We start from the raw sequence: 25,300 nt of genomic DNA, 5'->3' as shown, positions 1-25,300 counted from the left end.
TATCCTTGGAGACCAATCAGAGCCCGCAGCGTAGGGCACGCGACCTTGCGCCTGCGTATTGCCACTCAGGTGGGGCTCCAGAGTTATCCACGCATACAACTGCGCCCTGTGGGCGGGGCTCAGGGCGCGGAGACGCGCCTGCGCAGTTCCCCGGGTCGCTCCCCGGCTAAGCGTCTGAAAGTTCAATACAGAGACGTGGACAATCTTTGGTGAGCGTTGGGCCCATGAAGTGAACTGGGCGGCGGGAGACCTTGACTGAGGTGTCATTTCAAAGCTGAAAAGACTGAGCATTTCTGAGAATACAGCTTTGGAGCCCGACACACTTGGAAATTCTCCTCTCCGGGCCTCAGTTTTATTGGTGTGAGGTGGGCTTGAGTCACAGGCACTTCAAAGGGGATTGGATGATATCACACATGCACAGCGCTCATACACCGTAGGTGCCCACTACAACTCACCTAGCAAGACAGATTCCTCCACAGTTTGTTAAATTGCTTTCCTATCCTTCCTACTCTTCGTTTAATTTAACGATAGTCACTTGCCGGGTGCCCCTTGTGAGTTTAGCCCAGGACTATGCTTCCGTAGCTTACCATTGCCATCCATTTGTTTCACAAGTAGGAAAACTGAGGCCCAGAGAGGGGAAGGGATTTTTTTGGGGGGTTTGTTTGTTGAGACAGAATCTCGCCCTGTCGCCCAGGCTGGAGTGCAATGGCGCGATCTCTGCTCACTGCAACCTCCACCTCCCCGGTTTAAGCGATTCTTGCCTCCGAAGTAGTTGGGATTACAGGCGCGTGCCACCACGCCCGGCTAAGTAGAGACAGGGTTTCGTCTTGTTGGCCAAGCTGGTCTAGAACTCCTGGCCTCGTGTGATCCGCCCACCCGGTCTCCCAAAGTGCTGAGATTACAGACGTGAGCCTTCCAAGTCTTTTGAATTCACTGCTGCAGCTCAAGCAGAGTCAGTACTGGGCCAGTGCTAGGCAGGACCCAGGTCTCCAGACTCCCAAGAGGAGTTAATTCTGGGCGTGGGAACCGGTCCAGGGAGGGTACTGGTCTCAGGCAAGTGCAGGCCCTGACCTTGAAACACCTAAGTGGAGAGCGGGGCGGCCATCACACCCAAGACCCCACAGTGAGGGGACGCAGATACACCACAGCCTAGACGCTGATTCCTCGGAAGACCCTCTGCAGTTGTTGCAAGTTAGGGAACGGATATCTTGGCTACCCCGTTAGACAGAGATTGGAAGGGGTTAGTTACAGAGGGGCCGTTTTTGGCTCTGGGTGGAGACGTCTGACTGTGATGGGGATCGTGACGGACGGCATCGAGATGCCCACAGTCGGAAAGGAAGGTTCTGTTGCGGCTTGGAAGGAGGTATCCGTCCTGGAGGTAAGATAAGGGAGTTCTGGTCTCTATCAGGGGAAGGGACTTACAGATTGGGATGGGGAGGGGATTTCCAGTTGGGATCATGAGACAGCATAGTTGAGATGTAGATTCCTTCTTGTCACCAGAAGTGAGGGACAATCTAATGGAGGGGTGCCCAGGACCAGATCATATAAGGCCTGGGAGTTACTGGGTGCCGAGAATGTAGTGCTTGTGTTCGTCTGCCACGGGCAACTAGGGGCATTGGTGATGTGGCCGTCTAGGTTGTGATCAGAAGGGGGCTGTAGTTCATGAGATGAATAGTTCCAACTACTCGTGACGTGGTGCTACAGGGTCCCGGTAGCTTGAGTCACGTGCAGTAGGTACGTACTTGGAATCGGGTATCAGATACAACGCTCGAAGCTACGCGCTCTCGCTCTGCGCAAGCGCAGCACCCGTGAGCCAAGACGCCTCGATTGGGGGCGGGGCTTGGAGGCCCTGTTCTGCGCATGCACTTAAGGGGCGTGGCGGTCGCACCTGCGCGAGTTGGGGGAAGGAGGAGGGGCGAGGTGACGCAGGCGTAATAATAGAGAAGGTGCCAGAAAGATCCAAAACAAGTGGCTGCGGCCGTCGCCCAGGAGTCAGCGGACGCCAGAATCTGGTGAGGATCCAGAGAGGCCTAATGGTGACTGGTGGCGGGTAAATAGAACCACCTGGGCGCTGGGGAGCCAGCGGGACCGCCCTTGCAGGGCGAGGGTGTCGGGTTCGGACGGTACCACCTGTGTGGAGCAAAGGGGCTTCCTGGGTCGCTCCTCCGTGTAGGGGTAGAGGGTCACTTTCGGGCGGTACCACTTGCGTAAAGCCTGGGGGACTCATCGGACGGTACCACTGGACGAAGCCAAGCGGCTCGTCTGGGCAGTCCTATCCAGAGTCAGGGGCAGTCGTCAGGGAGCCCCAGGGTGGGCCCCGAGGCTTGCTTGTTTGGGCCGCACCGTTTGGTCCGGGCCGGAGGAGAGCTTGGAACGTACCAGGGTGAGGGGGCAGAAGCCGAGCGGGCTCTGGTGTCCCGACCTGTTCCTAGGGGATCTCTGGCGGGACCATTCCCTCCCGGGAAGGGGGAGGCCGAGGCGGTTGGGGGTGCGGGAGCGGCCCTGCCTGGCGCGACGGGGCGGGGGAGACGCGCTGGCGGTGTGGGATTCGGGCTTCCGCGTCGCTGACCACTGCCCCCTCCTCGCTGTGTGGGTTCTAGGCCGGGTTCTGAGCTTGTTCCGCCTCCCTCTCCCGGGAATGGCGCTATCCGGGTCGACCCCGTCCCCGTGCTGGGAGGAGGATGAGTGCCTGGACTACTACGGGATGCTGTCGCTTCACCGTATGTTCGAGGTGGTGGGCGGGCAACTGACCGAGTGCGAGCTGGAGCTCCTGGCTTTTCTGCTGGACGAGGTCCCTGGCGCCGCCGGCGGGTTAGCCCGGGCCCGCAGCGGCCTAGAGCTCCTGCTGGAGCTGGAGCGTCGCGGGCAGTGCGACGAGAGCAACCTGCGGCTGCTGGGGCAACTCCTGCGCGTGCTGGCCCGCCACGACCTGCTGCCGCACCTGGCGCGCAAGCGGCGCCGGCCAGGTACGGTTGAATGGGAGGGTTTCACACTTCCTGGGAGGAGAGGGCCTGGCTCCCGCTGGGTCTCCCTGGTGCTCTGATACGGACAGTGCCATATCAGGCAGCTTATGTCCCATTCCACTCCTCCCTCTTCCCACAGTATCAGTGAGAAACACAAGAGAGAGGAAGCCTGGCTTTGGGAGGGGTGAGCTAGTGGAATTTGGCCACATCAGTGATGATGATTATGGCTCCTGTTTACGGAGGGCTTGTTTCTTGCCAGGCACAGCTGTAAGCCCTTCATGTAAACTAGTACCGTATAGCCTCCCAGTAATCCCACAAGGAAGTCTTGTTACTGTCTTCACCGTAACTGGGAAAATACCAAATTCAGAGAAGTTAAGAAGTTTGCATATATAATAATAATCCTGTTTGCTGGGCCTAGGGAATACAGGATGATGGGGCTGACAAGGTGTTTGTTCCATGAAGTTTAAGTTTAGTGGGGCAATCAGACAATAAGGCAGAGAACTTACTTTTAGATGCTGTTTTAGGAAGACCAGAAGTAATGGAATAGAGAGAGTCGGGAGGGCAGCAAGGTGAAGGGAGGCTTTGCCCTGAGGTTGCCCTGCCAGCCATGCATAGGCCCTAGGGGAGAAAATCCCAGGGAGCGTCTAAGGCCTGAGGTGGGAATGAGTTTCATCACCAGAGGCCAGTGTGGCAGGAGCAGAGGGGACCTAAGCTAGCCGATAGAGGCAGGTGAGAAGTTATGTCATGAAGGGGCTTACAGAGAACATAGCTAGGAGCCAGGATTCAAACCCAGCCAGCTTGTTCGCAGAGTTGATGTCCTTAATCCTTGTGAAGGAAGTGCCCCTGAAGGATAGCAGTCTTGAGAAGCTGGGAGGGGTTCAGGCTGCCATTTGCCCTGTGCATGCATAGACTGTCAAGCCCTTGGCTGGGTTACTAAAGGTGCAGTGGCTAGTTTGGGTAGGGGAGATTATGGCCTTCCCTGGCCTAGAGTAAGCCCACAGGATTTAGGTAAGCAGAAGAAAGACAGCTGTAGGGAATAGCTGGCAGTGTTTTTGGATATGTATGTTTCAAGATCAGGCTCTAGAAGAATGGATTTGGGAACCTGCACAGAGGCTGCTTACTTCTTGGGGAGAGCTGGGGGCAGTTGATTCAAAGGCCAAGGGCCATTGCAGGGATCCTGTCCATGACAGAATAATGTTGACAGTGTGAGCTGCTGTAGACATGGGTTAGATTGCTGCAAGTGGTGATGAGTTCTCTGTTTCAGGAAACAACCTCTGCTGGAGGTGTTTGAGAGTGAGAGGGGATATTGGGCTTTGACCTCTGGGGAACTTAGGCACCCTGTGGTGCAGGCATTCTTCCAGGGGTGGGAATTAGGGCTAGGAGGCTGACTGCTTCTTCCCATTCTTCTTTTCCTCCAGTGTCTCCAGAACGCTATAGCTATGGCACCTCCAGCTCTTCAAAGAGGACAGAGGGTAGCTGCCGTCGCCGTCGACAGTCAAGCAGTTCTGCAAATTCTCAGCAGGGTCAATGGGAGACAGGTAAGCCCAGCTGGGTAGGTGTGATGGCAGCACTCCTCTTTTCCTTACGAACTGTGCCCATCAAGGAAGGGGCCTGAGGGGGTTATTCTGTCTTATTTTCACTGTCTGTGTGTGTATGTGTTTTCATTGCTACAGAAACTCTGTTCTGAAGCAACATAAAGAATTTGTTGCACATGGTTTCATATTCCATTTAAACGGTATCACATTGTGGGTATTACTCTGTACTTGGCTGTCTTTGCCAGACATGTTTCTGAGATTTATTCATGCTGAGTATCTCTAATTGGTTTCTTTTAATTGCCATGCCCCAATTAACTTATTCTCCTCACTGCCTCAGTTTTTTTTTTTTTCTTGGTCTGGTTTTTCCAAGATAGGAGCTTGGTCTGATAGTGAAGAAATCGTAGCTCTCTGCAGTTTTGGACTCCTGGGCTAAAGCTATCCTCCCACCTCTGCCTCTCAAGTAGCTGGAACTACAGGTGCATGTCACCATGCCTGGCTAAGTTTTTCATCCTTCATAGAGTTAGGGTCTTCCTGTTATTGACCAGGTTGGTCTTAAACTCCTGGCCTCAGTCGATCCTCCCATCTCAGCTTCCCAAAGTGCTGGATTACAGACATAAGTCATCATGCCTAGCCACGCTTTGTTTGTTTTGAGGCAGAGTCTTACTCTGTCACCCAGGCTGTGGTGTGGTGGTGTGATCTCGGCTGTATGCAACCTCCACCTCCCTGGTTCAAGCAATTCTCCTGCCTCAGCCTCCCAAGTAGCTAGAACTACAGGTGCATGCCACCATGCCCAGTTAATTTTTTTGTATTTTTAGTGAAGACGGGGTTTCACCATGTTGACCAGGCTGGTCTCAAACTCCTGGCCTCAAGAGACCCACCTACCTCGGCCTCCCAAAGCACTGGGATTACAGGCATGAGCCACTGTGCCCTGCCCACCTCTCGTTTTTTTATTATGTGAAATTTCAAACATAGAAGTTGAAAGATTAGTACAGTAAACATCCACCTAGTTTCAGTAATTGTTAAAATTTTGCCACTTTTGCTTTATGTGTATATGTAATTCTGGTTTTTTGCTTGAACCCTTTGCAAGTAAATTACAGACATCAGGATGCTTTACCCCTAAATTAGGCATCCATGGAGAATAGGGATATTCTCCTATACCATTTTAAGACCATTATCATACCTAAGAAAATAAACATGAATTCTCTGATATTCTAATGGTTTATTTTAAAATATCCCCAGATTGTGGGACCATTCAGAATCTGTTCATAGTTGAGTTGGTATGTATTTAGTTGTTATGTCTCCTTAGTCTCCTGCCATAGCACAGAAACTCCCTCTATATCCTATACCTTTTTTTTTTTTTCCTGTAACATTGGTTTATTAACCCTAGCAGGCTGGTTGTTTTGTAGAATGTCCTGATTGTTTCTCTGTCTATTTCCTGATGGAGTCATTTAACTTGTCTCTCTTTCCTTTACGTTTCTTGTTAAATGGGAATTGTGTCTGAGACTTGGTTAGATTCAGTTTATAAGTTTTTGACAGGAATACTCTTTGGTTGCTGCCATCTAGTTCATATCAGAGTATATTCCAGGCATGTAAGGCTTGGCTTTTCCTGTGTGGGAAAGTTTGATCACTTGGTTAAGGGGATAGCTGCCCTGTTTGTCCAATGTGAAGGGACATTTAGTTCTTATGGCTAGTAAACAGTCTATGGAGTGGTACTTTGGCACGTCCTGTTTCCTAATAGCCTTTTACTCAGTGAATTTTACATCTGTGAGCTCTGCCTGAACCAGTTATCATATTGGTATTTGCAAAATAGTGATTTTTCTAATTTTTTTTCCTTCTCTGTTAGCTGCAAGTCTTTTCAAGAGATACTCCCCTAGTGCCCCTTTGAGTTTGAGTATCACTACAGACTCACACTATTTATTGACTTGTTACAGTCATTCATTCTTCCTAAGTTCCAGTTGACTAGCCTCTTGTGTCTTCTTCATGTGTTTGTATCATTCTTTGGGTGCTTCCTGCTTTGTGGGACTGCAAGATGTCCTGGGCTCGTTTTGAACTTTCCCTTCCCCACCTTACAATCAGCTGTTTTTCAAGGTAGCTGTGGTATTTAGAGACCAAAACCTGGGTGCTGAGTGTGTATAATGTTTCTAGATTATTTCAGTGAACGATGTTAGAGACTTTACTTTTCAAAAAGTTTCTTTTAGTATTTTAAATTTAAAATTAACATTATAGCCATGTGTGGTGGCTCATGCCTGTAATCCTAGTGCTTTGGGAGGCTGAGGCAGGAGGATTGCCCGAGGCCAGGGGTTTGAGATCAGCCTGGGCAATATAGTGAGACCCTGCCTCTAAAAAAGATAAAAAAAAAACCTGGCCGACTGTAGTGGCTCCCACCTGTAGTCCCAGCACTTTGAGAGGCTGAGTGGACTGGGGCAGGTGGACTGCTTCAGCCCAGGAATTTGAGACCAGCATGGCAAAACCCTGTGTCTATAAAAAATACAAAAAAATTAGCCTGGCAGGGTGATGTGTGTGTGTTGTCCCAGCTACTCAGGAGGCTGAGGTAGGAGGATTGTTTGAGTCGAGGAGGTGGAGGTTGCAGTGAGTTGAGATCATGTCATTGTCCTCCAGTCTGAGTGACAGAGCAAGAACCTGTCTCAGAAAAAATAAAAAAGCCAGGTGTAGTGGCATGCCACTGGACTTCAGCTTGGGCAACAGAACAAGACCCCAACTCTAAACAAACAAACAAAAACATTACACTTTTTTTTTGAGACGGAGTCTCGCTCTGTCGCCCAGGCTGGAGTGCAATGGCGTGATCTTGGCTCACTTCATCCTCTGCCTTGTGGGTTCAAGCAATTCTCCTGCCTCAGCCTCCTGAGGAGCTGGTATCTGGGATTACAGGCGCCTGCCACCATGCCTGACTGATTTTTGTACTTTGAGTAGAGATGGGATTTCACCATGTGGGCCAGGCTGGTCTGGAACTTCTGACTTCAGGTGATCCACCCGTCTTGGCCTCCCAAAGTGCTGGGCATGAGCCACCGTGTCTTGCCAGACTTTTTTTTTTTTTGAGTGCGTTAGCGCCATCTCGGCTCACTACAACCTCCGTCTCCCAGGTTCATGCGATCCTCCTGCCTCAGTCTCCCGAGTAGCTGGGACTACAGGTATATACCACCACTCCTGGCTAACTTTGTATTTTTAGTAGGGATGGGGTTTCACCTTATTGGCCAGGTTGGTCTTGAACTCGTGACCTCAGGTAACCTGCATGCCTTGGCCTCGCAAAGTACTAGGATTATAGGCGTGAGCCACCACTCCCAGCCAGATTTTTTTATTTTTATTTATTTTTGAGACTGTTTCGCTCTTGTTGCCTAGGCTGGAGTGTAGTGGCACAGTCTTGGCTCACTGCAACCTCAATGATTCTTCTGCCTCAGCCTCTTGAGTAGCTGGGATTACTACTCAGGAGGCTGTAATTAATAGTGCCACCATGCCCAACTAATTGTGTATTTTTAGTAGAGGCAGGGTTTCTCCATGTTGGACAGGTTGGTCTTGAACTCCCAACCTCAGGTGGTCAGCCCACCATGGCCTCCCAAAGTGCTGGGATGGATTACAGGCATTAGTCACTGTGCCAGACCCCAACCAGACTTTTTTATACTTGAAAGTTTATGCTCTTAATAACATTGAGATGTGTGGATTTGCTTAATCTATTTTACAACAGTAATGAAATAGCATCAAAATAACAAAGTCAGTACAACTACTTACTGTATCTAGTAATTGAAACATAGATTTTATTTGTGGTTCTTGTTCTCTGAGCATATCCCATTGAGGTTTTAGAGTCAGAATTTTCTTCAAGTTACTTGAAATAATTCTTTTATCTGAGTATTCATATTACCAATTATGTATACAGTCAGGCTCATTTGTTTCTTTTCTCTGAGGGTTTTTTTTTGTTTCCCAGGCTGGAGTCCAGTGGTGCAATCTCTGCTTACTGCAGCCTAGACCTCCTGGGCTGCTCAAGTAGTCATCCCACCTCAGCCTCCTGAGTAACTGGGACTACAGACACGTGCCACCACAGCTGGCTGATTTTTTTTTTCTTTCTAATTTTAAATTTGTCTTTTTTTTTTTAAAGAGTTTCACCATGTTGGTCAGGCTGGTCTTGAACTCCTGACCTCAAGTGATCCGTCCGCCTTGTCCTCCAGAGTGCTTGGATTACAGGCGTGAACCACCACGCCCGGCCTAAATTTTTCTTTTTTTGAAAGGCTGTCTTGCTGTGTCACCAGACTGGAGTGCAGTGGTGCAATCTCAGCTCACTGCAACCTCTGCCTCCTGGGTTCAAGCAATTCTTCTGCCTCAGTCTTCTAAAATAGCTGGGACTGCAGGCACCCGCCACCACGCCCAGCTAATTTTTGTATTTTTAGTAGAGACGGGGTTTCATCATGTTGGCCAAGGTGGTCTCAATCTTTTGACCTCATGATTTGCCTGCCTCGGCCTCCTAACATGCTCAGATTACAGGCGTGAGCCACTGCGCCTGGCCTTTTTTTTGGGGAAAAAAAAAAAAAATAGGGTTTTTCCATGTTGCCCAGTTTCCAGCTTGGTCTTGAACTCCTGGGCTGCAGGCTGGGATTACAAACATGAGCCGTAGCATCTGGCCAGGCTCATTTTCTTTTTTGTGTTTTTTATTTTTATTTTATTTTTTTGAGGCGGTCTCATGCTGTTGCTCAGGCTGGAGTGCAGTGACACAATCTCGGCTCACTGCAGCCTCTGCCTCCTGGGTTCAAGTGATTTTCCTGCCTGAGCTTCCCGAGTAGCTGGGATTATAGGCAGGTGCCACCACGCCTAGCTGATTTTTGTATTTTTAGCAGAGACGAGGTTTCACCATGTTGGCCAGGCTGGTCTTGAACTCCTGATCTCAAGTGATCCAGCTGCCTCCAAAGTGCTAGAATTATAGGCAGAAACCACTGTGTGCCCAGCCTCTTTGTGTTAATTTCATGGTGTATTTCCTTATAACTTTTTAAATGTGTAAATCAGTTACATGAGTCAAAAGACAAAACTGAAGTGTGGGTCCAGGCTAGGTGCCTCACATCTGTAATCCCAGAACTTTGGGAGGCCAAGGGCTCGGGGGGGTGGATCACCTGAGGTCAGGAGTTCAAGACCAGCCTGGCCAAAATGGTGAACCCCTTCTCTACTAAAAATACAAAAAATTAGCTGGGTGTTGTGGTGGTAATCCTAGCTACTCAGGAGCCTGAGGCAGGAGAATTGCTTGAACCTGGGAGGCGGGAGTTGCAGTGAGCTGAGATCACGCCATTGTACTCCAGCCTGGGCAAAGAGCAAAACTCCATCCGTCTCAAAAAAAAAAAAAAAAAAACCAAGTATGAAAATATGGTGTTTTTAGACATGTCATTTCTACTGTTGGGCTCCCCCCATCCCGAATTCATTCATTTCTAGTCTATTCTTCCAGTATTTCATTTTGCACATATATATTATCTTACTTTACCTCCTTTTTTGTTCAAAGTATAGCACACTGTAGACACTTATTTTATATCTTGCTTTATTTTGCTAAACAGTCTATCCTGGAGATCACCCTATATTCCTGTTTCTTCTTGCCCTATGTGTTGTTCTCTGATTTTCATAACGATTAACAGTACCCCGGTGGGGGTTGTTATATTTGTCTCCTGGTGTAAGTGTACCAGGATTGCTCTAGAGTTACACCTGGAGTGGGCCTGCTGTAGCAGGTGGGGTGTCCTCATCTGCCCTTCTAGATGGTGCTAGGTATGGTACTCTTCATCTTTCAGACAGGGCCACTGAGGAAGGGAGGCAGTGGGGCTCACTCAGGGGCTTAGTACTGAGACCATCTTGAGTTCTTTTCCAGGCATATATATGGGCACTCTAGCTGTCATCTTGGTCCTCAGCTTGCCCCATTTTTTTCTCCTCAGGCTCCCCCCCAACCAAGCGGCAGCGGCGGAGTCGGGGTCGGCCTAGTGGTGGTGCCAGACGGCGGCGGAGAGGGGCCCCAGCAGCACCCCAGCAGCAGCCAGAGCCTGCCAGACCTTCCTCCGAAGGCAAAGTGACCTGTGGTAGGTGCCTGGGGGCCTTGGCAATACATGTAGAATGCCCAGGGCAGGCAATAGAGGCAGAGGGTGGGAGAAATGAGCATTTGTCTGGGGCATATGACACACCCAGCAGATGGATGGCAGCTCTTGTTCACCACAGTGGAATTCTTGTTCTTTCTCTTGCCATCTTGTCTATATCCTGCCCATTGTTGTAGTGTCAAATCTTGTGCCACCTCCTTCAAGAAGCCTTTTCTGACAACCCCCTGCCCTAGTTTCATTTGTGTGTTCAGTAAACATCTGCAGGGGTTTCCTTATTTAGACATTTCTTGTGTAGTGGCAGTGTATCAAGTGGGGAAAAACAATGATCCTGGGTCAGCCTGCCTGATTTACATCCTGGTCTTGGCCCTTAAATAAATTGTCTGATTTCGGGCTAGTAATTGAACCTCTCCACCTGCTTGCTTCCTTTCCTTCCTTTCCTTCCTTTCCTTCCTTCCCTTCCTTCCCTTCCTTCCCTTCCTTCCCTTCCTTCCCTTCCTTCCCTTCCTTCCCTTCCTTCCCTTCCTTCCCTTCCTTCCCTTCCTTCCCTTCCTTCCCTTCCTTCCCTTCCTTCCCTTCCTTCCCTTCCTTCCTTCCTTCCTTCCTTCCTTCCTTCCTCTCCTCCCCCCCCCCCCTTTTTTTGTGACACCGTCTCCTTCTGTTGCTCAGGCTGGAGTGCAGTGGGACAATCTTGGCTCACTGAAACCTCCGCCTCCCGGGTTTTACCCATTCTCCTACCTCAGCCTCCCAAGTAGCTGAGATTACTGGGGCCCATCACCATGCCAGGCTAATTTTTGTGTATTCTATTTTTTTTTTTTTTGAGACGGAGTCTTGCTCTGTCACCCAGACTGGAGTGCAATGGCACGATCTTGGCTCACTGTCACCTTCATCTCCTGGGTTCAAGCGATTTTTCTGCCTCAGCCTCCTGAGTAGCTGGGATTACAGGTGTTACAGGGATTGCACACCTGGCTAATTTTTGTATTTTTAGAAGAGATGGGGTTTCACCATGTTGGCCAGGCTGGTTTCGAAGTCCTGACTTCAGGTGATCCACCTACCTTGGCCTTCCAAAGTTCTGGGATTATAGGCATGAGCCACTGCGCCTAGCCATCCACCTCAGTTTCCACATCTGTAAAATGAGGCTGATAATCGTGCCTCCCTGCTTGGATTGTTGTGGGAAAACAAATTCAGCCATGGTATGCCTGGAGCAGCACCCAGCCCAGGCACTTGCTATGCAGTGGTTAGTTGTTCTCACAGTGTGCCTGCGGCAGGAGTGCTGCAGCGAGGTTCCCTGCTCTTGTGAAGCTGACCTGTTAGGTCACCAGTGAAACTGAAGATCAGTTTAGACAGTGATAAGGGCCATGAAGAGAGGGTGGGAGCAGGTGAAGGAGCCATTGATGGTGCCTGATGCATAAAACGTGGGCCTGGCGGGCCACGACAGGGGTGAGAGTTTGGATTTTATTCCATACATCAGGCACTGTCAATGGGTTTTAAGCAGGAGGGTGGTATGATGTGATACCTCTTCAAGGAACTCTAACTCCATCTGGAAAATGAGTTAATAAGGGAGTTAGGGTTTGCAAAGTGTTTAGGAGGCACTGGGCATCTAGTAGGTGCTCTGCTAGGCATGTGTTAAGTAGATTAAATTATGTGGAAGCAGAGAAATCGCATGAAGAGGCTGTGAGGTCCGTGGAGAAGTACTGGGCAGAGGTCTGGCCTCCGGGTCGTGTTGAAGAGGATGAGAAGTGACCTAGGAAATAAGAGCACTGGCCATAGGGCTGACTGTAGACACTGTGCATTGGGTGGGTTGGGGGCTCTGCTGTGGAGACTGCTTAGACTTTTCCCTAGAGAAATTCCATTTGGTCCTGTGGGGAGGACACAGTCTCATCTATAGTACTCCTTTCTCTAGTTGGCAAGCTTTGGAACACAGAAGGGATCAGATATGGTCTTTAAGCTCTCAGACTGCAGGGAAGACAGACGAGGGAAGTGGCAGCCAGGCTGTGTGAGAGGTGCCACAGGTATTGTGAGTGCAGGGGTTCTGGGGTGTGCAGGGAGTCTCCTGGCCAGCCCCAGTTTCCTTGTGAAGGTGCCATGTTCAGAGCAAACTCAAGGAAGCTGGAAGAGGAGCTGGGAAGAGTGATCCTGGCAGAGTGAACCATGTGTGCAGTGTCCTCAGCTGGATGTGGTCAGGGCTGAGTCTGACGCAGAGGCTTTGTGGGTGGGAGCAGGGGGAGATGAGGCAAGGGGCAGGTCTTGAAGGTTTGGATTTTATTCCAGGGGACAGCGAAGCAGGGGATCCAAGGAAGGGTTTATTTGTTAATTGCTTCATCATATTTTTATTAGCATCATCTCTATGCCAGGCACTATTCTAGGCATGAAGGGCACAGAATTGGACCAGGTGAAGAAAGTCCTCAGCCTCTAGGAGTTTACGTAGTAGTGGGTGAGACCGGTAACTTGAAAGTAGGCCATTGTAGCAGATGGCGTCAGCTAGTGACAAGTGCTCTAATGAAACATGAGGCCAGGGGTGGTGCCGAGCACCTCTGCTCAATTAGGGCTGAGGCTGCTTCGGGGGAGAGGAGGCACGAGGGGAGTGGCAGGTGCTTATGGTGAAAGGGTTCAGTGGAGGAGGCCAGTGTGGAAGCTGGAGGTCAGGAGTCCCAGGTTGGAGCTGGTGTGTCCCGTCTGCCAGGAGACCTTGGCCTAGGGGTGCTTTCTGCTAACCTCTGCAGAGCTTTCTCCAGCCTACAAAGCATGTACACCTGCCCCCTCCTAGTGCACATCATGACCCTTCAGGGAGTGGGCATTATGCCTACTTCATAAATGAGGCAGCAGATACCTGTGCTGGGTGCTGTTAGAATGAACCAACCTAGAGAGCCAGCCCTGAGTCCTCAGGCAGCTACGTGGGCTTGCAGAGCAGGGTTTGAGGGGATAGCTGCCTGGTGGTGACTCTCCCCCGAATCAGCCAGTAATTTCCAGAGCTACCAGGCTGGCTGGGCAGGTGAGAGAGTCATTGCCTCAAGGAAGACAGGAACAGGCCAAGGGAGGCTTTGGGTCTCTTTCTGGAGGCGAGGAGGTTATTAACCAGGGTGTGGCTGGGTCTTGATGGAAGATGGGTGATCAGTTCTGACTGCTGACTCACCAGGCTGGGTGGGGCTGTAGTGAGGCTCTCCCCATCTGGGCCCCTGTTTTTCCCTCTGAAAAATGGGATGGCTTCCTTTAAGAGAGGCCGAATGCCAGCGGTGGAAGGAGGACTGATTGAAGAAGAGGCCTGCCATTCTTGCCCCCTCCTCACTTGTGATATCTATGACCCTCATCCAGCTGCCTTCCAGAGGGATAAAACTAGACAAACTCCCGAGTGCCTGAGACAGTGAGGAAGGGCACCTTGGGGGTCCTGGGCTTAGATCCAGGACATCTGAAGGACCATGATCCTCTCAGGGTCTGTGATGGGCATTATTCACCTGGCCCTGAATTCTCAAGACAGCCATTGAGGTGGGGTGACACCTTGCAAAGGAAGAGGCATGCTCAGGGAAAGGCAGTCACAGTCTGAGTGGCAGGTGGCAGAGCTCGGCTGAAACTTGGATTTCCATATGGATTTATAGAGTACTTATTTTATATTAGGTCAGCAGGATGGGAAGCCCTGCCCTCATTGAGCTTGTGTTCTGGTGGGAGAAAGCCGAGAGAGAGATTTCAGATGTCAGGGGAATGGTGTTCCTGATGGAAAGGACAGCAGGAGCACAGGCCCAAGTGGGATGTGCCAGTGCTCAAGAGCAGCGTGGAGGAGGGCAAGGAAACTGGCAGGAATGGAGGAGTAGGGTGGAGACCCCTAGGAGGTGAGGGCAGGAGAGGGAACCAGGGCAGATCTTGCAGGGCGTGGGCTTTGCATTTTTTTAGATTATGGAAAGCAGTTGGAGGATTCGAATGACAGGATCAGCTTTGGTTCTCCCCTGTCATTTTTTTTTTTTTAATTGTGAGACAGGATCTCACTCTGTTGCCCAGGCTGGAGCACAGTGGCGTGATCTTGATTCACTGCAACCTCCGCTTCCCAGGTCGAGTGATTCTCCAGCCTCAGCCTCCTGAGTAGCTGAGACTACAAGCATGACCCACCACCACGCCTGGCTAATTTCTGTTTTTTTGTAGAGACAGGGTCTCACCATGTGGCCATGTTGTCCAGGCTGGTCTCAAACTCCTGAGCTCAAAGAGAATCCACCTGCCTCGGCCTCCCAGAGTGCTGGGATTACAGGCATGAGCTGCTGACTGGCCCCTGGAATTTTTTCTGTGGAAAACATATCAAAGTGAATAGACTAGCTTCAGCCATTGTCAACTCATGGCTAATCTCATATGAGGATCATTAGGAATTTTGGAGTCAATTCTGGTTGCCCTATAATCTCATCTGTAGATGCTTGAAAAGAGTTGTTTGTTTGTTTTTTTGTTTTTAAAGAGTTGGAGTTTTGCTCTTGTTGCCCAGGCTGGAGTGCAGTGGTGTGATCTTGGCTCACTGCAGCCTCCACTTGCTGGGTTCAAGCGATTCTCCAGCCTCAGCCTCCTGAGTAGCTGAAAGTACAAACATGTGTCACCATGCCTGGCTAATTTTGTATTTTTAGTAGAGATGGGGTTTCTCCATGTTGGTCAGGCTGGTCTCTAATTCCTGACCTCAAGTGATCCTTCTGCCTCAGCTTTTCGAAGTTCTGGGATTACAGGCGTGAGCCGCTGTGCCTGGCTTTTTTGTTTTTTTTGAGATAGAGTCTCTCTGTGTCACCCAGGCTGGAGTGTAGTAGAGAGATCTTGGTTCACTACAACCTCCACCTCGCAGGTTCAAGCGATTCTCATGCCTCAGCCTCCTGAGTGGTTGGGATTACAGCCACCATACTTGGCTAATTTTTTTTTTTTTTTTTTTTTGAGATGGAATTTTGCTCTTCTTGCCCAGGCTGGAGTGCAATGGTGTGATCTTGGCTCACTGCAACCTCCACCTCTCAGATTCAAGTGATACTCCTGCCTCAGCCTCCTGAGTAGCTGGGATTACAGGCGCATGCCACCACGCCCAGCTAATTTTTTGTATTTTTAATAGAGATGGGGTTTCACTGTGTTAGCTAGGGTGGTTTCAAACTCCTGACCTCAGGCAATCCATCTGCTTTGGCCTCCCAAAGTGTTGGGATTACAGGCATGAGCCATTGCACCTGACCACTTGGCTAATTTTATAGTAGAGAAAGGATTTCACCATGTTGCCCAGGCTGGTCTTGAACTCCTGGCCTCAAGTGATCCTCTGCCTTGAGCTCCCAAAGTGCTGGGATTACAGGTGTGAGCCACTGTGCCTGGCCAAAAATAAAAATAGGGCGTAACACCAAAAAAGATTCATAACTCCCTACTGTCAAACACCTGATCAGTGCTCAGATTTTCCATTGTTTCATTAACGTAGGTTCTCTGAAGTCTCTCCTTTCCCCTGCCATCTCTGTTTCTCTGCTTTGCGTTGTATTTTTTGAAAGTAGTTGTCCTGTAGCATTTCCTGAACACTGGGTTTTGCTGATTGTATCCTGCAGTAGGTTTGATTCAGTGTATTCTGCCCTGTCTTTTGTATTTCCTGAAGATTGGTAATGGGATCTGGAGAGACTTGATCAGATTGTGGTTTGATGTTTTCTTTTCCTCAAGCTCACTTCTGAGGGCGTGTTATGCCCCTCTATCAGGAAGCAGGCGATGGCTGCATATCCTTCTCTGGAGTTGGAGGCAGCTTCTCATCATTGCCTCAATTCAGTAGTTCAGTAGGAGTTGAAGACCTTTCCATTTGACATGACGATGCTGGCTGTGTTGTGGAGAGGAGACAAGTGAGGCAAGCATGGAGGCAAGATGTTGGGAGGGGTCCCACCATTGTCCAGAGAGGGCTGGTGCTGGTCCCGGTGTGGTGGCAGGAGTGCGGGTGGGGTCTCTCCACTGCAGCACACTGGCTGCCTCTTTCCAGCAAGGCTGGAAGCATCCCCCAGTGCTGTGGGAGCTCAGGTCCTCATTTTCCCCAGCCCTTCTATGTTGGTTCATTTTTGTGTTGCTATAAAGAAATACCTGAGACTGCATAATTTGTAAAGAAAAGAGGTTTACTTGGTTCACGGTTCTGCAGGCTGTATAAGAAGCATGGCGCCAGCATCTGCTTCTGTTGAAGACCTCAGAGAACTTCCACTCATAGTGGAAGGCCAAGGGGAGCAGTCATGGTGAGAGGTGGAGGCAGGGGAGCTACCACACTCTTAACAACCAGCTCTCATGGGAAATACCAGAGCAAGAACTCACTCATCACCAAGGGATTCATGAGGGACCCAGTCCCGTGATCCAACACCTCCCACCGGGTCCCACCTGCAATATTGGAGGTCACATTTCATTTTTTTTTTTTCATTTTTTAAAATATTTTTGAAAAATTTTTTAACACTTCATGAATATGCATGTCATCCTTGCACAGGGGCCATGCTGATCTTCTCTGTATTGTTCCAATTTTAGTATATATGCTGCCAAAGCAAGCACTGGAGGTCACATTCCAACATGAGATTTGGAGGGAACACACATCCAAACCCTATCACCACCCAACTAGGAACTCTTGGAGGGAAGACTTGAGTGAGGTTCATCTCTGTCGCACCCAGCCCAGGGCCTGCTCCCTCAGACTTCGCCCTGGTCTGCCACTGGGAAGCCCATTTCACTTGAAGTTCCATCTGTCCCAGAAGAGAGACTGGTCAGGTGGGAGTGGGGAACAAGAGGGTGCTGGACCCACCTGAGTGCAGGAAGCAGGAGCAGCTCTCCTCTCTAGGAAGGCATGGCACCTGTACCCCGCCCTCCCAGGGACAGGGAACTTTTACCCATCTGGTCCAATGCACATGGCGCTGGGTGCTCTTCCTGTGTCACCCCTCAGGGCCACACCTGGACAGTGCCTCCACTTATCTCCATGTCTGCTGTTCCCATCCTGGACAGCCACTTCGGCCCTTCCCCGCCTGCTGTCCTGGCCCTGTTCCTACCCACCTGCCACTTCACAGCACAGCCGGAGTTGCCCCTGAGTTGGCAGGTCCTGGCCTCCTGTCCTCTCTGCATGCCTGGCCTTCCTGGCCCTCCCCTCTTTTCTTGCGTTCAGCCCCGAATCCTCACAGTAGGTCCATGCGGGCAGGTGGTAGGGGGAGACTTGTTTTACACAGCAGGCCACCGAGGTGCAGAGAAGTGTGGTCACCTCCAGAGGTCCTAGAATCTTGAGTCTGCTGGTGATTGGGATCAGCCTCCGTGACCCAGCTACCCTTTCTCCCCTAGTGCCCTTCTCCCCTCCATGTTCCTGCCATGCTGGCTCCTCAGCCCATGCAGGCCTGAAGTTCATTTTCTCTCTGGACTTCCATGAATGCTCATCTCTCATGGGAATGCCATCCTTTTCTTCTTTCCTGTTTTCCTTTCTAAACCTACTTGTCCTCTGCATTTTACTTCAAATGTCATTTCTTAGAGAGGTCCTCTCTGATCCTTTCAATCTAAACTATAATTCACCCTGTCTAGTTTCTCTGCTGGTCCTCAGGATGTCTTTTAGTTGTGTATTGATGTGTATGGTTCTGTGTGAGGTAGCAAACAGGATGGGGTAGTTAAGAGCTCGGGCGCTGGAGCTAGACACTTCAGGTAAAATTCCAGCTCTGCAATTTCCTATTTGGTGGCCTTAGGCAGGTGACTCAATCCGTGTGCCTCAGTTTCCCCATCTGCAGAAAATGGATAATAACAGCATCACCTCATAAGGTTGTGGGATGATTAAAAGGGTCAGCAGATGTGAAGTATGTAGCACCCATGCCAGCTTGTAATAAAAGCTATAAGCAGGTGTCACCTGTTGTGATTATTTTGGGGAGGGGTAAAGCACATGATTGGGTGCTAATAAGAGTGGAGCAGAGGCTCGCTGCCTCCTCTTGCCTGGTGGCGCCTCCCTATCTTTTCCCTGTGCACCATGATCATGTTTTCCAGCTCAGAGGTGGAGTGTGGTCTGCTGAAGGATTTGCTCATTTGTAAAAGGGGCTGAGAGAGGAAAGCCCTTGAGTAGGGCTTGGCTGGCAAGGAGTGCTTCCTACCTGGGTTACATGTCTCCCTGTCCCACTTGAGGCAGGGCCCTCTTGTCACCCTAGCATGCCTGGCATTCATGAAATATCTGTTCAATAAGAGACTGAACAGGGACACAGAGATCTGCCCTGGCCTTGTCCTTGCCTCCTGTCTACTCTGATGTGGTGGCGGCTCTGGGTGAATAGAGAATTTACACCAGAGATCCATGCTGGGGAGAAGGATGAGCCGAGAGAGGATTCAACTGGACAGGATGTGGGGGTCCCATGAGCTGAGCCTTGGCATGTGTTCTGGATGGAGGAGGTAGACAGGTCATTGTGAGTAAGGCTCTTGGTGGGAACATTTTCTTGTGACTGGAGTGTAGGGTATGGAAGGACATGGCAGGAAATTGGAGGAGTCCAAGGAGGAGGGTTGGCTGAGGAACCCACGAGAGAGAAGTGAAGGCCTGGGTGAGGGCCATGGGGGTAGGGAGGTGGGTGTCGAAATTACAGTTCCTGTTTCTGGGTGCTTTCTGTGTTGTAGGGCTGTGAGTCAAGCATTTTATGAGTTGCCTCATTTAATCCTTGTGACTTCAATATGCAGCCGGGACCTCTTTGTTTTTCAGATGGGGAAACAGGCTCAGAGAGGTGAGGTTGCATGCCCAAGGCCCCACAGCTAGAGAGTGGCAGAGCTGGGACTCACCTCAAGGTCTGTGGGACTCCGCCACCTCACCCTGCCTCTATGGCTGACCACCGCTGTGTGGCCTGAAACAGGCGCTGCTCCTCCCAGCCCCCTGCTCTCCCACTCACATCGATCGAGGTCATGGCCAGCTGCTTACTGGAGTCAAGGACGCAGTCAAGGATCTGGTCCTCCGGATTGAGACAGCTGTGCCTGAGTGCCGTGGGAGGGCCTGGGGACTGAGGCTGGGCAGGTTTCCCTGGGCCTTGAGTGGAGAGGATGGGGTTCCCCTAGAGCCAGAAAGAGGAAGAGTTTGGGGTGGGAGGAGGAAGTAGGCAGGGGTGTGAAGTTGTCTTGAGGAGCAGGGGCCCTGCCTTCTTTCTGCTCTGTGGCTGATATGGTCTGTCAAAGTTGAAGGGAGCCACAACATGAGGCATTCCCTCTCAGAGCCTCGTTTCCTCATCTGTCAATTGGGCTTTAGGTGGCCCCTGCCCCACGGGGCTGATTCTACTACATCCCCAAGAGTCAGGCAATTGGCTTATCAGAGGAGTTGGTGGCTGCCATTCCAGGAGCACCCCTTAGGCGCTGCATGCAGTGCTAGCTTGCTCCTATTCATTGCTCTCTCTTTAATCCTCTTAACAGCTCCTCACAGCAGGAGTTGTCCCCTGGTTTAGGCAGGAACCCATGCTCAGAGAGGTTGTGACTTGTCGCAGGTCATACCGCTGAGGGCTCCTGTGTGGGAATCTACTTCATGATTAAGGAGCCTGCTCTCAGGGACATAGAAAGTTAAATGACCTCTGTCAAACACTGCCATTGCCTGGCTGTGTGACCTTGGGTGAGTTACTTCACTAATCTTGGTCTCCATTTCTTCATCTGTAATTTGGGAGTGATAATAAGACCTGCCCCACAGGGTCGTTTATAGGTTAAACGAATTTCTGTGATTCAAGCACTTGGTGTAGCATCTGGCAGATAGTTGGCACTCTGTAAGTGTTGGCTCCTGCTATTTCCAGCTCACACCTGATCCTGAGGACAGCCTCATTGGGTGTGTTGAGAGGGGGTACTGTCAGTAGCCCAGGTGATGGGTGGGAATTCAGAAATCCTAGAAGAGGTGGTATGCCCAAGTTCATAATTACAGGGATAGCCTCAGAAGTCCAGTGTCCTGCCCCTTGTGCACAGCTGCCACTTCATTTGGGCAGATGTGGGGAGAGTTGTGACAAACCAATTCAAACTGGCTTTAGCAAAAAGGGGAGTTTGAGTTTAGCTGAAAATTGAGATATGATCCTGGGTTCATGTAATGACCTCAGGAATCTTTTTCTCTCTGCGGCTTGCCCTATGTAGGCTTCCTTCTCTCCTCTTGGCACAGTGGCCCCCAGCAGCTCTGGGCTTCCAACCCACCATCTTAGCAGCTCTGTGGCAAGAGAGCACTTGACTCCAAGCAGAGCCAGCACAGGTCCAGCCACAAGCCTCCCAGGCCTGGTCAGGACCCTGCAGTGCTGGCTCAGGTGGTTGGAAGGGATAGGGATGTGGTCGGCCCTCTGTGAATCTCATTGTTTAGGGGCGGGGTGTGAGGCTGGTTGCCTAAAGGCAAGTACATCAGCTTATGCATTAGTTCTTCACAAGTACATATTGAGCACCTACTATGTGCCACAACACAAGTGAACAAAACAGACAAAAACCCCTTCCTTCCTATTACCTGTTTCCCCACACTGGGAGCTCCCAGTGTAGAGAGACAGATGATGAGCAGATAGTAACAGAGGAGGTTAGAAGGTGAGAAGTGCCTTGGGCAAAAATGGACCTGGCGTGCTGCAGATGGGGCTGGGTGGTTACAGTTGTAAATAGGTTGGCCTAGGTGGGTCTTGTTGGCAAGGGGGCTTTTGAGGAAAGACCTGCAGGAAGAGAGGGAGCAAGTGCTGTGCAGATCTAGGGAAAGAGCATCCCTGGCCGAGGAGAGGCAATGCCGAGGTGGAGCCTTCCTGCTTGTTGGAGCAGTGAGGAGGTAGTGGGGCTGGAGAGGAGCCCTGCTGCAGGCCCTGCGAGGATGTACTTGGTCAGGGAACTCCACAGAGCTGGAGAGGCTGTGTCAGGACTAGGGTGTGGTTACTGGAGGTGGGTGGAGGGAAGAGGCTGGAGGGAGGAAGGAATAGCGTTCCTGTGAGCTGTGTGTCTAGTGTTCACCCTCTCCCTGACAAATCCCTCCGTCCCCTGCAGACATCCGGCTTCGGGTTCGAGCTGAGTACTGCGAGCATGGGCCAGCCTTGGAGCAGGGTGTGGCATCCCGGCGGCCCCAGGCGCTGGCGCGGCAGCTGGACGTGTTTGGGCAGGCCACCGCGGTGCTGCGTTCAAGGGACCTGGGCTCCGTGGTGTGTGACATCAAGTTCTCAGAGCTCTCCTATCTGGACGCCTTCTGGGGTGACTACCTGAGTGGTGCCCTGCTGCAGGCCCTGCGGGGCGTGTTCCTGACTGAGGCCCTGAGAGAGGCTGTAGGCCGGGAGGCTGTCCGCCTACTGGTCAGTGTGGATGAAGCTGACTATGAGGCTGGCCGGCGCCGCCTGTTGCTGATGGAGGAGGAGGGGGGCCGGCGCCCAACAGAGGCCTCCTGATCCAGGATTGGCAGGACTGATCCCACCTCTGAGTCTCCAGGCTACTTTTTCCTGGGAGGACGACCATCTCTACCCCTAGAGGACTGTCACTCCGGCATCTTCGAGGACTGTGACAGGACCAGGACAGCAGGCCCCTTGACAGCCCCTTCCACAGGATGTGGGCTCTGAGGCCTAAACCATTTCTAGCTGAGTTTCCTTCCCAAACTCCTCCTACCCCCGGGTATGCTCCCTTAGCCTCTGGAGGCAGGGACTGGGCCTGGGCCTGTATCTCTAAAGCGAGGGGGCACAGCCACACATTCACCAAAGGCCCCTGCACATTTCGTCTCTGGTCTTGGATTGTCTGCACACTCACAGGTGCATATACTCACTCATGCCCACACTGCCCCCTCTGAGGTCTTCCCTGGGCCCCTGCCCTGCTCCCCAGCACATACTTCTTTGGCCTAAGGGCTTCTCTCTCAGGACCTCTAATTTGACCACACCCTGGGCTTCAGCCACACTAGTGGGTACTGGAGCTGGGGTGCACATGGGGCCTGCTCACCTTGCCCACACATCTCCAGCCAGCCAGGGCCCTGCCTAGCTTCTATATACAGACCTGACTGTCCTCACCTTCCCCTTGCTGCCCAGAGCTGGACACAGACTTACACTTGGACTCTCACCCGGAGCGTCACATGGGAGTGTTGTGGCAGACCAAGGCCTACTGTTGCACATGGGGCCAAGATCAGAAAACGGCTGCTGCCTTGAGAAGGGAATGCAAAGGCTTTGGGGGTGATGGAAAAGACCTTTTACAAATGGTACCAATTAAACTGCCCTGGAAGGGGCATAGGTGGGCATCAGGATCTCTAGGACTCTTTAATTTTTTTTTTTTTTCAGAGTTGAGAGTCTTGATATGTTGCCCAGGCTAGCCTCAAACTCCTGGGCTCAAGCGATCCTCCCACCTCAACCTCCCAAGTAGCTGGGACTACAGGTGCCCATCACCATGTGTAGCTTTTGGACCTCTGGGCTGGGGGAAAGAGTGTTCCTAGCCCAGTGTTAGGGACTGGAGTATGGTTAGGATACTGGACCATCTGCCAACTGATAACCACAAGATTATCCTGCCCTCTGGGCCTCAGTCTCCTCATCTGGCAAAGGAAGAAATACAATACTGCCTCGGAGTCAGAAACTCTACTAACCATGTTCACGTGTGCTTTGTTCCTGTGTGTCCTTGGAGGCTCCCAGAATTTTTAATTTGTGTGAGGTGGGCTGGATACACCCAAGTCTGATGGAGGCCCTAAGCTTTGGAAATGGAAAAGATAGGCAGCCCGGGGTTCTCTACCTGGAATTTCTCTCCATGTTGCTCCCCTCTGGTCACACCTTCTGGACATTCACCTTCTCTTCACCTGGCTCTGTTCTTTGTGAGGCCAAGCACTTCTTCGTGCTGTTCTGTGGCTCCTGCTGGGGTTGTGGCCTCTTGCCCTTCCCCCACTCCTCGTAGGGGCTCAAAAAGTCAAGTTTCTTAAAACCCTGTGTTTTCCTTCCTGAGGTGGAAGGGACTTGGATGGGGAGTAAGGGGTAGGGTGGCAGGGATTTCCAAGGCTGCCTTTCCTGTGAGGAGGGGTGCCCCTGCCCACACCTTGGAGCCTGTCCTGGAGCTTTGACCCATCTTGATGTGTGGGTGTGGGGGAGTGGCAGAGTCCAGGTGTGAGTCCTGTCCAGGAGCCAAGGCCTGGTCCAGCAAGCTGCTGTGTGATCCAAGGTTCTGCCTTCACCCTCTCTGGGAGGAAGCTGAGTTCCACTGGGCACCTACTGAAGATCAGTTAGCACCTAGCCACCCTGTGTGGGATTGTATCCCCATGTTTGATGTGAAATGGGCTGAGAGAGGGCAGGTGATTTACCTGAGGAGTGGGAGCACTGAAAGGGGGAGAGTACCTTAGTGACAGCAGTTAGGTGGGGAGTGAGGGGATTCTACTCCCTTGCCCTCACCCTTTTCATTTCATGACCTGAACCTCAAGAGTTTGAGGCTATCCTCTAGATGGGGTTACCTGTGCTTGGGCTCCCAGCTGCTGGGCCAAATTCTAGGGCCCGCTATTCACTTGAGCCCGTAGCCCCTGGCTTCTCTTCTGACCTCCTCATTTGAATACGGGTCCCACCTCAAAGCTAGGCACATTTCAGGCTCCGCCCCCTGCTTCCGTTCCACGTTATTGGCCCCGCCCCATTCTCAGGGTCCCCTCACCTGTAACCCTGTTCAGCCCCCAGACCTGCCTCTCGCTACTGTGTGCCTGTCAAGAGGCCCAACCTCGAGGCTAAGGGACCTGCTGAAGGGACTTGTGGAGGCGCAGTGCATTTGGCGGGAACCGTGTGGCAGCGGCTTGCGCCTCCAGAGCCTCCCTGAGCTCATGCGCGTTGGAGCTCGCCTGAGCGGGTCAGAGCGCGCGCCCGACGCCGTGGTTGAGGGACAGACCCTCGGGACCCAGAAGTGGGTCAGATCCGAGCCGAGAAGACAACCCAGGGAGCTTCGGGTGTGGATAAACAGGATCCTGTGGGGACAGGGCGTGTGGCCATGGGAGATGGGGGCCTGTGGGGGCCCACGGAGGAGCAGAACCAGGGGCTGGCCTGTGTGGGCTGAGCAGGAGTTGGGCAGTGAGGGGGCTATTCCGGGCAGGGGACAGCCTTTGCTGCAATTTCTCGGCCCTTGTGAAGGCCTCGGGACGTGCCTGAATGGGATGTAGTCGGACGGAGTCAGAGGTAAGTGGGGACGTGCCTCCACCAGCCCCTCGAGGGTCAGCAGCCATCACCTCCACGTTCTTCCTCCGGGGGAGCAGGAGCAGGTGGGGACACAGACCCGGCCCGACAGTTACCACACGAGGAGGCCACGTGAGACCCGCCCAGCGTGCCCGGGCTGGCGGCAAATGACCCACAGGGCCCTGAGGGGACCCCGGCCTGGGCGCTGGCTCTGGAGGGCACTGGCTCTGAGGCGGACACGGTGGTGGGAGCCCAGAGGACGCTGAGGGCGCCAGGAAGCTCCCCATGCATTCCACTACCAGTCGCTGCTGCCGCCCACACACTTTTACCTGTGAAATACCTTGCCGAGAAGCGCGTGGCAGAAACGAACAGTTCTTATCATTGTGAGATCGCACCCCTCCCTCCCTGTGTCACCCATGCCAAGAAATACATTAGCAGGGACGCTGGAGGACATCCGGGAGCCGCCTGCCCACCTTCCTGTCATCCGCTCCTCCCTCCCTCCCTCCTTTCCCTCTCTTTCTGCCTCCTCCTCTTCCTCCCTCCCTCCTTTTCCCCTCTCTTCCTCCCTCCCTCTCTTCTTCCCTCCCTTCCTCCCCCCTCTCCCTCCCTCCCTTTTACCCTCCCTTCCTCCCTCCTTCCTTCCCTCTCTCTCTTCTTCCCTCCCTCCTTTCCCTCCCTCTTTTCCTCCCCTTCCTCCCTTCCTCCCTTCCTCCCTCTTTTCTTTCCCT

The 25,300-nt window shown here is 51.8% G+C and overlaps 1 protein-coding gene and 1 non-coding gene across 5 annotated transcripts; one reads left to right on the top strand and one right to left on the bottom strand.

The window, feature by feature from the left end:
* Window positions 1-157: 157 nt before the first annotated feature.
* DEDD2 (death effector domain containing 2) lies at window positions 158-23,018 on the top strand. Of its 4 annotated transcripts, none has more exons than XM_008988101.5 (5): window positions 158-1,378; window positions 2,601-2,966; window positions 4,382-4,501; window positions 10,411-10,551; window positions 21,463-23,018. In XM_008988101.5, the coding sequence occupies exons 2-5, from the start codon at window positions 2,639-2,641 to the stop codon at window positions 21,852-21,854; spliced, it is 981 nt and encodes a 326-aa protein (XP_008986349.1). In that variant the 5' UTR covers window positions 158-1,378; window positions 2,601-2,638; the 3' UTR covers window positions 21,855-23,018. The 4 variants fall into 4 exon arrangements, with proteins under 4 accessions (XP_008986349.1, XP_008986350.1, XP_002762234.2 ...); XM_008988102.6 differs by lacking the exon at window positions 158-1,378 and adding an exon at window positions 1,928-2,050; XM_002762188.8 differs by lacking the exon at window positions 158-1,378 and adding an exon at window positions 1,932-2,012.
* Window positions 16,949-17,055, bottom strand: LOC118150322 (U6 spliceosomal RNA). Its single transcript, XR_004738437.1, has one exon. It is a non-coding gene; the product is annotated as a U6 spliceosomal RNA (small nuclear RNA).
* Window positions 23,019-25,300: the final 2,282 nt, after the last annotated feature.

Source organism: Callithrix jacchus, chromosome 22, assembly GCF_049354715.1.
Source record: "Callithrix jacchus isolate 240 chromosome 22, calJac240_pri, whole genome shotgun sequence".
Lineage (NCBI taxonomy): Eukaryota > Metazoa > Chordata > Mammalia > Primates > Cebidae > Callithrix > Callithrix jacchus.
This window is presented reverse-complemented; position numbering and strand designations above follow the sequence as displayed.

Excerpts from the sequence above, each read along its gene's own strand:
- DEDD2 (XM_008988101.5), top strand. The coding sequence starts at position 2,639 with ATGGCGCTATCCGGGTCGACCCCGTCCCCGTGCTGGGAGGAGGATGAG. Across the intron at positions 2,967-4,381 it reads GCGCAAGCGGCGCCGGCCAG|TGTCTCCAGAACGCTATAGC; the intron begins GTACGGTTGAAT and ends CTTTTCCTCCAG. Across the intron at positions 10,552-21,462 it reads CGAAGGCAAAGTGACCTGTG|ACATCCGGCTTCGGGTTCGA; the intron begins GTAGGTGCCTGG and ends CGTCCCCTGCAG.